Source organism: Aspergillus tubingensis (assembly GCF_013340325.1).
Source record: "Aspergillus tubingensis WU-2223L DNA, scaffold_4, whole genome shotgun sequence".
Taxonomy (NCBI): Eukaryota; Fungi; Ascomycota; class Eurotiomycetes; order Eurotiales; family Aspergillaceae; genus Aspergillus; species Aspergillus tubingensis.
Window position 1 is genome coordinate 1,845,775 of NW_023336278.1, and position 12,316 is coordinate 1,858,090.

General features: G+C 47.7%; 4 protein-coding genes across 4 annotated transcripts; 1 reads left to right on the top strand and 3 right to left on the bottom strand.

Moving 5' to 3' along the window:
* Positions 1-1,146: 1,146 nt before the first annotated feature.
* Positions 1,147-1,828, top strand: AtWU_03148 (cell wall mannoprotein 1 family protein; the record flags this gene model as incomplete). The annotated part of the gene is made up of 2 exons (XM_035498261.1): positions 1,147-1,488; positions 1,613-1,828. 2 exons carry the CDS (start codon positions 1,147-1,149, stop codon positions 1,826-1,828), a joined length of 558 nt encoding a protein of 185 aa, XP_035354154.1.
* A 203-nt stretch (positions 1,829-2,031) lies between these two features.
* On the bottom strand, positions 2,032-3,881 carry AtWU_03149 (polyketide synthase; the record flags this gene model as incomplete). Its single annotated transcript, XM_035498262.1, has 4 exons — positions 2,032-2,886; positions 2,957-3,072; positions 3,198-3,445; positions 3,505-3,881. The coding sequence occupies 4 exons, from the start codon at positions 3,879-3,881 to the stop codon at positions 2,032-2,034; spliced, it is 1,596 nt and encodes a 531-aa protein (XP_035354155.1).
* A 2,866-nt stretch (positions 3,882-6,747) lies between these two features.
* On the bottom strand, positions 6,748-7,947 carry AtWU_03150 (FAD-dependent oxidoreductase; the record flags this gene model as incomplete). Its single annotated transcript, XM_035498263.1, has 1 exon — positions 6,748-7,947. One exon carries the CDS (start codon positions 7,945-7,947, stop codon positions 6,748-6,750), a length of 1,200 nt encoding a protein of 399 aa, XP_035354156.1.
* Positions 7,948-8,437: 490 nt separating this feature from the next.
* AtWU_03151 (M48 family metallopeptidase) lies at positions 8,438-10,126 on the bottom strand (the record flags this gene model as incomplete). Its single annotated transcript, XM_035498264.1, has 9 exons — positions 8,438-8,592; positions 8,657-8,715; positions 8,769-8,800; positions 8,855-8,918; positions 8,978-9,023; positions 9,073-9,097; positions 9,151-9,391; positions 9,467-9,708; positions 9,770-10,126. The coding sequence occupies 9 exons, from the start codon at positions 10,124-10,126 to the stop codon at positions 8,438-8,440; spliced, it is 1,221 nt and encodes a 406-aa protein (XP_035354157.1).
* Between the last annotated feature and the right edge of the window lie 2,190 nt (positions 10,127-12,316).

The window sequence follows — 12,316 nt, forward strand, 5'->3', positions numbered from 1 at the left end:
CACTAAAGTTCCGGGAAGAATTAAGAAAAGTAGTAATGGGGGACACTGCCACGACGCTGTCCTGAAGCTGTTCTGGGAATTTTCGACGGAGCTTCGAGACGGTCTGGCGGCGGTTGTTTGTTTGGTTTGCACCCGGAGGGGCTCTCTTTCTTTTGTTCTGCTTAGAGAGCAAACCATCACAACAACACATTACTTCTGTGCTTAGGAGATATGATGTTTCTTCCTCATTTCTTCCTCATATCATGCTGATCTACTAATATACTGTCTGTGGCGTTCTAACCCATGACTATAAACTGATCATCCGGATCTGCCCCGGTCTCATACACAATCACATACCCTCCCCCGCGCTCGCAATTAGGCTTCAATGTCTTTTGCTTCATACAGGGTATCTCTCGCTATTAAGTTCAACAAGCGGACCAGAGAGAAAGCAAGCAGAGATGCAGTGAGGGTATCGATCAATATTCTCCGGGGCAGTGATGAACATCATGCAGGGCGCATACTCCCCAGCCTCTCGAATTTGTGCTCTCTTATAAGTGAGCGCGGAATCATTCTCCAGTTGCCCTCTTCTCGATTAAGACCCCCCTTCAGTGAGGCTTTGTCAGGCACATCATACAACCTTCCGCCTTTCTGTATCTGAATATTTGTATTTTGGACCCACAGCACAATCATGAAGGCTATGAAAGCCATACATAGTGTAACAATTTCTACTTTGATCTCTACCCTCAGCTCTGTCAACGGGACACCAGAAGAACATGACATTGACTGATGCTCTCTCTAACATTTGCGGTGGCCTCCAATCAGTGCAATCATCTAACTTGACATACCTGGCGCATAGTGAATCCCCTATGCCATTACCGCATTGCGAACCCCCCTTCATACCTTTCCCCCATACTTCTACTGCACCTCGAATGACAGGATGAACATAGCTGAGCTGAACTCCGTGGACATTATTCCTATCCACTAGTAGCCTACCAAGTGGATAAAGCCCATTTACTCGAATGTAAACAAGCCCTGTCAACCATAATAATGATGCACATCACTCCGAATATAAACCACCCCCCTCCCCTTATACTCCGTACTCAAAAGATCTCAACGCCCTATTGCGCCTTTCAACTTCAATCTCAATCTCAATTATTAGAATCCAAAATGCACCTCTCACTCAACTTATTCCCTCTACTCACCCTACTATTATGCATCCTCATCCCCGCCCAAGCAAGCCCCCATGCCACCACCATCCAATCCGACCACAACAATCTTCTAGACTGGGTTCAGAACACCAACAACCGCCTCAGCAACTTCGATGGTAGCATTTCGAAGGGATTCCCTCTACTTCAAACAGCATATGAGATGTACCAGCTCACCAAGAACCTTGAAACCCATACGCAAAACACCCCAGCGTTCGACGACGAGGATAGCGCTACCCTATACAATGGAACAGTCGAGTTCCGAACGGCTGCTTCGGATCTTGTGAATCGGTTTGCTACTAAAGTGCGTATACTAGTCTACTACCTTTCACCTTTTCTTCCTTTCATTTATGTATATATATATATATATATCACACAGAAACCCGGATTGTGACGAGACTTACATTGTGAAATTGATGTTGTTTTAGGTCCCTCACTTTCGCAACATGAATGCATTGCCTGTGGCTCGCAAGCTCCTCCAATACGTTCAACAGAAAAATGCGGCCACTGTGGATAATATGGCTTCGAAGGTGACGGAGCCTCATCGAGAGCCGTTTAAAGATGCAGCAGGTGATATTGATGATTATTATTCTGCGGCTTTTCGTACGATGGATGCAGCGAATGGGGACACTTCTGGGAATTGATGGGTAGCTTAGCTTAGCTTGCATGGGAGAAATGCAATCCTTTTGACAGCTTTGGCAAGGAATGTAATGTTTAATGTGGAATTTTTGAAAAGAATGCTAGTCTCAAATGTTGACGTTTAAATTGGAATGAACGAGATTAAATTACGTACACTGTCTCTTTTCGATGTTGAAAGACATGCCTTGCTGTATCCGCTAGTTCAGGTTTACTCCGCTAGCCCCTTAAGTTTCTCCCTCACACGATCGATAATCAACTGCGAAAAGCCCCTCACTGTCTCTACTGATGAGATCTCCATATGTTTCACCTCGACATTTAACCGATTGCGGGCCCAGGCTCGGAGTTCAATCGCAACCAGGGAATCAATGGGAATGAGCGATAGATTCGTCAAATCCGGTACACCGCTGCGTTTGAGATCCATGGGCATGAGTGAGGTGCCTATCTTTCGAATAATAAACTCCACTGCTTCTGGCTGATCGAGCATCGCGGGACTGGTGTGGATCTTGGAAATGAAGTCGGTTAGTCCCTCATCTGACGTTTCATCCTTGGTCTTGGTTGTGGAGTCCATATTTTTGATAATCGAGCAGCTGCCGAACATGCCGTGGAGGGAGGGGTTGTTATAGATTGCTCCAAGGGAAAGGTGGTGTGGATCTTGAACTGCGGAGTTCTGGAGCAGCGCAGGGTCTTTACTGTGTTTGATGAGGAGATGCACGACGTTTAGCAGATCCTGCTCGCGCACATAGCGTACGCCCAGGCTGTCGAAGTATCGCTGCAGTTTGGGTTGTCGGCTCACATAGCCAATCTCAGCAGTCGGTCCTAGGTCAAGAACTGATGCAGGTTGTCCCAGGCTGTGTCGATACTTGGCTAATCCTACAAGGAACGTGTTTGCTGCGGCATAGTTCGCTTGGGATGGTGATCCGTGTATGCTTGCATTGGAGCCAAACATGATGACAAAGTCCAGAGGGGTGCTACTCAGTGCTTGGTGGAGGTTCCATGTACCGTGAAACTTGGGAGCTAGAGGGCATTGCCAGTCCTCGTAGGACATTTCGTGCAGTACTGAGTCCTGTGGTATTTAGTTAGCTTGAGAGAAAAAGAGAGAGATAGACGGGCAGGGAACTGCTGTGACGCTTTACCTTCAATGCCAGTGCAAGCTGGATCACGCCGCCGATTTTTCGAGGGCTTTGGGAGATAGCTCTATTCACATCGTCGGGATTTGCTACGTTTCCTTGTTTCCTTGCACCGCAACAGGCTGGCATCCCATACATCTGAGCTCCTCGAAAAACCCCTTATGGGCTTCTGTAGTTCCCGAGTTAGGTGATAGGAACACAAGATATCGTGCACCGTTACCAGCCATCTATCTTGCAATGGTCTGACCCAACCCTCCGAGGCCACCAGATAATAGATAAGCTCTCTCTGACGAGAATTCGGGGGTTGCGAGGCTTGTGGCGGTAGGCAGATTCGCAGGATCCTCAGGAATCCTAATGACAATCTTCCCAATATGTTTGCCACTTTGCAAATGGCGAAACGCGCTGGGGGCATCTGCAGCGTCAAAGCAGGTGATGCGATTTGTATGCACGACTTCGCGATCGAGGAAGTCTGCATATGACACAACTATTTCGGTTCTGGAAACAATCTTAATTAGAATGGGACATTCAATGACACGACGGCAGGTGGGTCATACGCTGACGTGGCTCCCTTGCCTTGCTCGAGGTTGCTTTGCATGACTTGAAGTAAATCTGTGGTGTAGAACGATCGTGCTTGGTCGAAAGAGCTCATGGGCAAGATGGCATGGCCCAGGACGTCCCTCTTCCCAATATCGAACATCTTTCCTCCTGGAGCAACACACTTCCATGAGGCATGCAGGAGCTTGCCTGGGAGCGCACTCAAGACTATATCCACTCCGTGATTATTGGTCTCTCGCATAAGGTCACGGTAAAGTGAGGTATCGCGGGAGTAGAAAATGCGGGAGCGAGGAGTTTGGCACTCATTGACAAGGTATTGCACCTTCTCTTCGCTGCCCACTGTTGTCAAGAACGCTATGCGAGATTTCTCGTGCATGCCCAGCCTCCTGACAGATTTTGCTGCTTACTTATCCTTAGGATAAGTTCTCCGCTACGCAACGGAATATCATTGCTAATGCATCTCCTTCGAAAGGTTGTGTTATGGATCCCCGCGATCGGTAGGTAGTATAACTAGCCCTTCCGTCCAAATCATACTTTCGCATTTCCTCTTTGACTCATAGAGCAGTCTCGATAGTATGCTGTGTGGTAGCATTGATTACAACTCTACGAATGCGGTCAGAAGTAGCTGAGGGGATCATCTTGATACGATAATACTACAGCAGCAGCCCAGGAAGTGGCCCTACAATTAATAGTGACAGTGTATTATCTCATCTTTCAGAAGGAAAGGAAACTATGCTATAACCAGCAAGTTGACTCGAATAATTCAAGCTATCTGAAGCTAGTTCTATAAGGGAATCGGCCATGGTATAGATCAGATATCAAATGCCCTTCAATTAAATAGTCAACCGTTATAAGCCCGGTCGATATATGCTCTCTGTCTATAGGGTATTGCTCTGACGTGATAAATCCGTTGTTAGACGTCGCATGTGATACCAATTTGTATCCTGGAAGATCCGGAATTATGATCCACACTTCAATGGGGACTGGTATCAACAGAACTGTAAAGTGGTTGTGGAGTGCCCCTTCAACTCTTATCTCCACGCTCAGCACGTCATCGGGGATACTCCCGAGTTCCCATGCCTCCCAGGCCTAGACACCCCGTTGTTTATGATTGTCCTTCACTTCAATGGATAGGAGACCCATCAATGAGACATCTTCGTCAAGGTGGTATCCTTCTGTCGACGCTGCGGGTAAGGGCAGGTCTTGATTATCGGGAAACCTTTCGAAATTGTAGCGTGTATCAGAAATTTCGCAAGAAAGTTTGAGTTGGCTTGTTTGTTGTCAGGCTTCGAAGACAACTCCTACTATTTCAGTATAGAGCTAGGGCATAGGAATTGCAGCACGAAACAAATGTCAAAAACACCTTGCAGGTACGACGGCAGATACGTTTCCTAAAGTCACGAGGATAGGCTAAGAGCTTGCAGAGCCCATCTGATTATCAACGCAATTCCTTTTAGCTCATAAATAAGTAAGCGACACGGTAAGAATGACTTCTACGTCCCGAAGGTGCCGAAGCGAACAGATATCAAGAGTACGACGAGAGACGTAGCAGGCTCCCCAAGTCCTTATGGCTGTACCGGCCCAATCCTTTACCTGACTGGCTTTCTTGGAGATAGCGGCTCATTCTCGCCTCGGGAATGAGCTGGACGATGAGGTAGCTCCTCCTTCTTCTAAAGCCCATTATTGGAGGTAACGAGGGAAATAAACTTGTATCCCGGATGATCCGTGAGCATGGTCCACACTTCAATTGGCACAGTTAATAACACGACGGTCGAGTGGCTGTGAAAAGATCCTTCCACTTTAATATCAACGCTCAGCACGTCATCAGGAATCTTCCTGAATAGCCAGGCCTCCCAGGTCTTGACATCCCCATATTTAGAATTGTCCTTCACATAAATGGATAGAAGAACCTGATTGGGAAATGAAGAGGTTTTGGGAGTATATTACTGCTCTTAAATGGCTTCAATGTGATGCTTGGATGATCGCGTCAAGGAGAATGCATCAATTATACTGGCATTTGACTTTTAGACGCATTTCAATATAGAAGGGCATAAAGCGAAGCATGAGCAGGCGAACCTCTTTATTGTGATCGCTCCCCATTTTTGCAAGGGTATAACCAATTCTTCGCAATTATACCCATAGATTCAATTGAGAAAGTCTAACAGCTCTGTCTTTGAGCCTGCAATACTGTCTCCATCTACTTTCCGAGGTATTGCAAGAGCCGCAATATTATAATAATCACCATCGGAGGCACGCAATTGGTTAACGGCTGTCTGAAGGTTCGTCGCTAGGTCTTGCAGACTGTGTCCGTTTGGTTTGTTCAAACATGATTGTATAGGCCTGGAGTCACTCATGGTGTACATTCTCTCCTGTAAGGCTTCGGCATCGTTAATATCTTCATCAATGAGATGCCCTCCTACCAGAACCAACCCTTCATCGCGTACGGCGGTGTTTGGTCGTTCTTTAAGACTTTCGTAGATGAATTAAGTTCGAGTCTGGTTGTTCAACATCCGGAGTTCGAGGCATAATGAAAGAACTATAAGAGTCTGTCAAAGCTCTACCAAGTAGACCAAAACGATATATCGCGACTGCTGAGAGCAGCGGAGAGATATGTCCCAGACAAAATCCCTTCTATATAATTGGGGTCGGTGATTGTAGGGAAGATGTAAGGCTTCAAGTTGAAGAGGAGAGACAGAGGCAGATATATATAAGCAACCAAGGCCATGGTGAAGTAGTATATTCCCTATCATGAAGATATTTAATTTCTTCCAAAGTGATAATCCGTCACTATTCATCAATTATTGGCAATTAAATTGGTAAGCTTAGCGTCACAATATGGACTATTAAATTCGGAGGTTCGCATTCACGAAGCTTCAGGCTATAGACATATAATCGAATGAAATTAAATCTGTGTGAATTGGTGGCACTTATAATATCATGTTAAATCTCTTCAAAAGTAAGCGATATATTGCTGGCCGCTCGAAGCAGATGGGAAGATACCTAAGTCGTTCTCAACATAAGTAGATATTCTTGGGCGCTAGCCTGTGTTGGGTATGGTTCAGGCCTCTGGGCCTAAAGGCCACAGTATCTTGGCACAATAACCACGCACCCTCATGTTATTTCTCTCTCACCATACTTACTCCGCACGCCTCTCCAACATTTCCACAGAATAACTGACTGACCTCTCACCCTCCGCACCACCCAACAAGCGCCCCATAACATCATTTCAAGCACTATTCAAACTACGACAACTCAACACTCTCACACTCCTCCAACGGCCTCAGATTAAACGCCTTATACCCGCCCTGCCAACTCAACCCGACTCTTTCCCGCGCATACTGCCTCATCTCCTCCTCATACCTCGCAACAACATCCCCTCCACCCTCGACAATCCTCTCAACCAGCACCGCCGCATCCCTCAACGCCGTATTCACCCCCTGCCCACCCGTCGGCGGCATAACATGAACCGCATCCCCAAGCAGCGTGACCCTCGAATCCGTCTCCCAAGCCGGCAAATCCGGCCTCACAGACGCCATCCTCAGCGTTGAAGTCTGCTCAACATCCTGCTCCTCCAGCAAAACCCTCACCGACGGATGCCACTCCCTCGACAACTCCAGCGACAACCTCGCCGACTCCTCCCCACTCAACCTGAGGACCTTCTCATCCTCCATACCCACAAAATCCCGATGAACAAGCAACACCCAATACAAATAATCCTCCGGCAACTTAATCCCCCCTCCAACATCACCCTGCGGCATCCTCATCGGCTCAAACAACAACGTCTTCGGCGCCTCCTCCCTCAAATCCTTCGCCAGCGACATCCCCCTCCTCGCCAACTCATTCAACCTCCCCTCCACATCCCCCGTGATCCCCGTCTTCCCATAAATCATCCTCATCCCCGTATCCACAAACGGATACCACGGCACCAACTGCCTTCTAACTCGCGACCTCGCTCCATCCGCACCAATGAGCAATCCTCCCGTCGCGGAACTCCCATCCGCAAAATGCGCAACTACACAGTCATCCCTCACTTCATACCGCTCGAACCGCTTCCCGAACTGCACATTCTCCTCCCCAAGACCCTGCAGAAGGACCTCGCGCATCGTCCCCCGATCCACAGTGTACGGTCTGGCTCCGTGGATCCCGAGCGGTGGTCCACCGCTACCAGCGGGGAGGGGCGCCCCGGTCAGTGCGTCGAGTCGGACACCTACGCCTGGGAGACCGTCGTCCAGGGCAGCGGTTTTCTCGAACAAGGACCATATTTCGGGGACGAGGAGGGTGTGGAGGTTCTCTTGCATGACGCGTAGTCTGTAGCCTTGGGCGCGGAAGTCTTGCTTTGCGTCTCGTTCGAAGACGGTGAATGGGATGTTGTGCTTGCGGAGGCCTTGAGCGAGGGCGAGGCCGCCCAGGCCGCCGCCGGCGATTAGGACGCGGTTGGTCATGGTTTGGGGGGTTTCGGGTGAGTTTATTATAGATGTAGATGTAGATATAAATGAGTAGACATGTAGATGATAGATAAAGTTGAGTATTGTATGGCTGGTCTATAGGTAGGTAGATACATGAGGATCTATATACAGTAGGCATGGTTTAGCGTCGGTGGTTCATTGCGCCCGACTCGCCGATCAAGCGTAGACGGCGCTGTGGCTCCGATTGACCGTCTTACAGGGGTGAGGTATCAGGATCTCGTTAGTCCGTTTAGAAGCTAGTGTTTGATACATGGCATGACTCAAAGCTAAAGAGTTCTCATAGAAAGTTGGTGCAAGCAGAGTGGAGTATCCCGAGAGAAATCACCGCGAGACAGGTATATAGATACAAGCTAAATCGCTCATATTACGCTATGCCTTGTGCGGATCCGATCGACAGTATCAGGATGAAAGGATCCAAGGACAGGAATTCATCATAGTATTACAGTTAGTTTACCCCGAGGGAATTTCAGAAGAAGTATTCGCCGTCAGAGCTATCATCAGGCTGGATTTGTATATGGTGGCCTCTGCCATGGTGACCACCTCTCGGGTGATGGCCTCTGATAGGGGGGGCTCTCTCCTGGGGACCTGCGTAGTGGTCGATTGCGTCGGTGAATTTAGGGACTGAATTGGGGATGTTGTTAGTATGTTGTAGCTGCAGTTCGGTGGGTGTTGGCTGGGTGCTCACTGTAGCCTCTGACCATATGGCATCCGCTGTTTTCGTACAGGGATTCGGCTTTGTATAGCCTGTGATTTTGTTAGCTTGGTTGAATAGTGGGTTAGATAGTCTGGTATATTACCTTTCGCTCATTGATTGCATGCGGTTGAAATGCTTTGACGTCGTTAGTTACATCGTCCAGTAGGTTGGGTTATTGGACTATCTCACCGATGGATGTGTTGACATGAACTCAGGCACACGAACTCTTTCACTCTTGTGCATGTGGTTCCAGCTGGGGCTTTTTAGCTTAAAGAACAAGGATATACGCAGATTGAGAAAGTGTATACTTACAAGTCAACTACGGCACGAGGGTTGTAACAAGCCTTGGCCATCAGCACTATCAAGGATTAGTAGGACATTACGAGTGAATGACAAGCATGTCATACTCAGCCCGATGTTGTCTGCCTCAGCCTTGCATACATGTCAGTTGATGTTTATGTAGCCATACGCCGTGAGTCACATACCTCCTGCACTCGCGTGTTCGGCAAATTGACAGTCCAATTCAACATCTGGGACGCGAAATGTCCGAGACTGCCAAGCAGATATACCAGCCCATAGGTCAGAATGACACTAGGAATAGAATGGCTCATCCGTTCAGCCTGGTGATGGGCCAGCACATGAGCGATTTCATGGCCCAGTACCGCCGCAAGACCATCAGCGTTTCCGCAAACCGGCAATATGCCAGTATACACGAATACCTTTCCACTGTAGGATATACCCATCAGCCAAACAATCCCAAGATTGTAGTGTATGCTTTCCAAAAGTAGTCGAATGCCTTACTTCGGAAGGACGAATGCGTTCTGCTCCGACATATCGTTGATAACGTGCACCTCCCATTTCGTATCTTGTACGGGTGTATGAGCGATCAGCCGCTCAAAGACTCGGGTTACTTCTTGGGAGATATGATGCCACGGAGGTAGAATCAAGCCTTCAGCCGTGTTCATGATTGCATGATATTCGTGGTCTCCCATCTGTTTCTCGAGGTCGTCGGATACGCAGTTGAATCGAGTGCGGCCCGTCAGCTAAGGACGAAGAACATTAGCTTTGCAAATACAATATGGCTATGAAATATAAGCAACACACCTCCACAGTCTCCAGATTATAGACATAGAAGCTTCCTCCGACGGCAATGAGTACGAGCCAGAACTGCAAATGCTCGCCATCTTGAAGTCTGGGAAACTGCGGTTCTTCGAATCGATTATATTTCGCACGGCTGCGGGCGGACTCAGAGAAATGCCGGGACTGCGATTGACGAGAAAGGAGTCTCGAAGGCAGAAAGGCCGTTGAAGAGGTCCCACGAGTTCTTGACGAAAGATGTCGGATTAGAGGTGTGGAGCGAGGAATGTGAGAGGGGATGCGGGTAGAGTGGAGGAGCGAAGTAGCCGTGGCCGACTGGGGCGATGCGCGGAAGAACGCGCGCACTATCGGGAGACGAAACATAACAGTCTGTTTCGCATGGTATGCGACAGGATATGAAGAAGGAGGAAATTCCGCCCAGATGGCTGGAGGACTGCGAAAACAAAGGCCAGCATTTTTGCGCAGTCGTCGGTGCCCTTAGCTGCATGCGATAGGTAAGCATCGGTCTCCGCGCTGGCCAATGAGCGGTGGGCAATTCCGGAGGCACAGCATGCGGCTGCAGGACAGTGTGAATGAGTGAAGATGATTATAATTATGAACTGAATGAGATGTAGCATTGCAGTAAGAACTTTCAGGACAAAGAGTAGTATGTTATTATTTGTTGTGGTGACATCATCCCATCATTGCAGCACCGAACCGGATCCGAAGTATATACTACGGAGCACTACTACTAACATAACCCTAGGTGTTGTAGTAGTACTAGGACTCAACATGACTGCTTTGATTGTTGACGCTTCACACATTAACTAGTCACGTTGGTAAATAAGATACAAAAGTATACATCTTTGAGCAACAATTGACAGACAATAGCGATAAATTTAGCAACCCTCTCATGCATCACCTGCCCAAGCATCATTTAACCGCCGGAATCTGAAAGAGCCAGAGCCAGCCCTACCCAGAATAAAAAGCCAACTCCAAGCTACTAGCTAACCTCCAGAGTCCATCTGCATGCCATATCTCCAATCCAGTCCAAGTTAATAATAGCATCAACCACAGTTTCCAGGCACCCAAACGCCCTAACATCCAACGGCCGGAACAGCAACCGTAGAATCTCTACAACGAACTCATAGCCAATCGTGACCACCACACTCTCCCAGGAAAAAACACAGCTCTTTCAACATGACACTCTATACAGCCTAACTAGTACCCACCACCAACTCACAACAGTTATTCTTAGCAAAAAGCCCTCCAACCAAGACAACGACCCATCCAGCCGGATCCCCCCAGCGCCTAACACCCAATAAATCCCGCCACAATCTGCCCACTGAATCTATATGGTACATTTCCCGTAGCAAGTCCAATCCAGCCTTACCAGACACATCGACACATCCAATACCAATGAATCATCCCGGCGGCTACATGCAGAGCGTCAAAGTTGTGGATCTGATGAAAAGGATGTTCGGCAAGCGAGGCTGAAGCAATAGCGGCATCAAGATATGCAGGCTATTTCTGGAAACAAAATTAAGACATGAACTATTAATTGATGAAGGTTTATCTCGAGGGATGCTTATCCGGTAGTGTATAGTATGATCTCATGCATGCATCTTTAGATGTTTAGTCTGGAGTGAAGGAAGGAAAGCTATTCTTAGATGACATGTAATGCTTTACCCCTCATTTAGACGCCGGGGAGGGTCGACGGGGACATGGCGGCGGCTACTATGTACATCTGATTTGAGTGGAGGTGTGTGTGATCTGATACTAGGAGAGGTTTTAATTGGAAGATGACTGGGTTTCTATTTTGGGAGTTTACTACTTACTTTCGTCCATGCTACTATCTAGGGTTGGATGGATAGATGGGAGATCTGGATCGGATCCGGGCCGCTGGACGGTAGAACTGTAATGGAGGTGTTCTTTTCTTTTCTTTTCTTTGATTTTAGCTTGTTGATCCACTATATTGTGCTTAGCCGCCGAGTCTACTTTTGGGGATTTGGTTTGCTGGATGATTGGTTACTTTATGTTGGTTTATCTATATTTATGTTGATTGTGAATATGGAACCCCGGTTAAGTTCATCCACGGTGTCATGCTTCGTTGCCAGAAATAGTATCAATTGTATAGAACTGCAAGGGACTGTGGGGGTCTTGTGAGATGGGAGCACATGGCTGTTGGGAGTAGGGAATAGAAGGGAGATGATGCAACGAGGATGATAGTAGTGTTGGGTGTTGTGTGGTTGAAGCAATATGTTCCGTTCATAGCACTCACTCTGAGATTGACTCGCATGCGTAGATAGGGTTAGGCTGCAAATGTTCGATATACTTTCATAATTTGGTTGCTTTACTCCTGCTATTTACTGAAAACTCTACCTACATTTGGTCGATTGTAAATTTATTCTGATATGTGTTCCGGATCCAGTAAGTAGAAAACCTTCTTTCGGACAGCGTGGCCATAGGTTATTCAAGTCTATGCTAGATGTGCAATGTATAGTTTAGCCACTGCATATCGAGGTAAGCGTCTGTCAAGCGAGAACACCAGACGATCATGTTTGCGCTTTATTT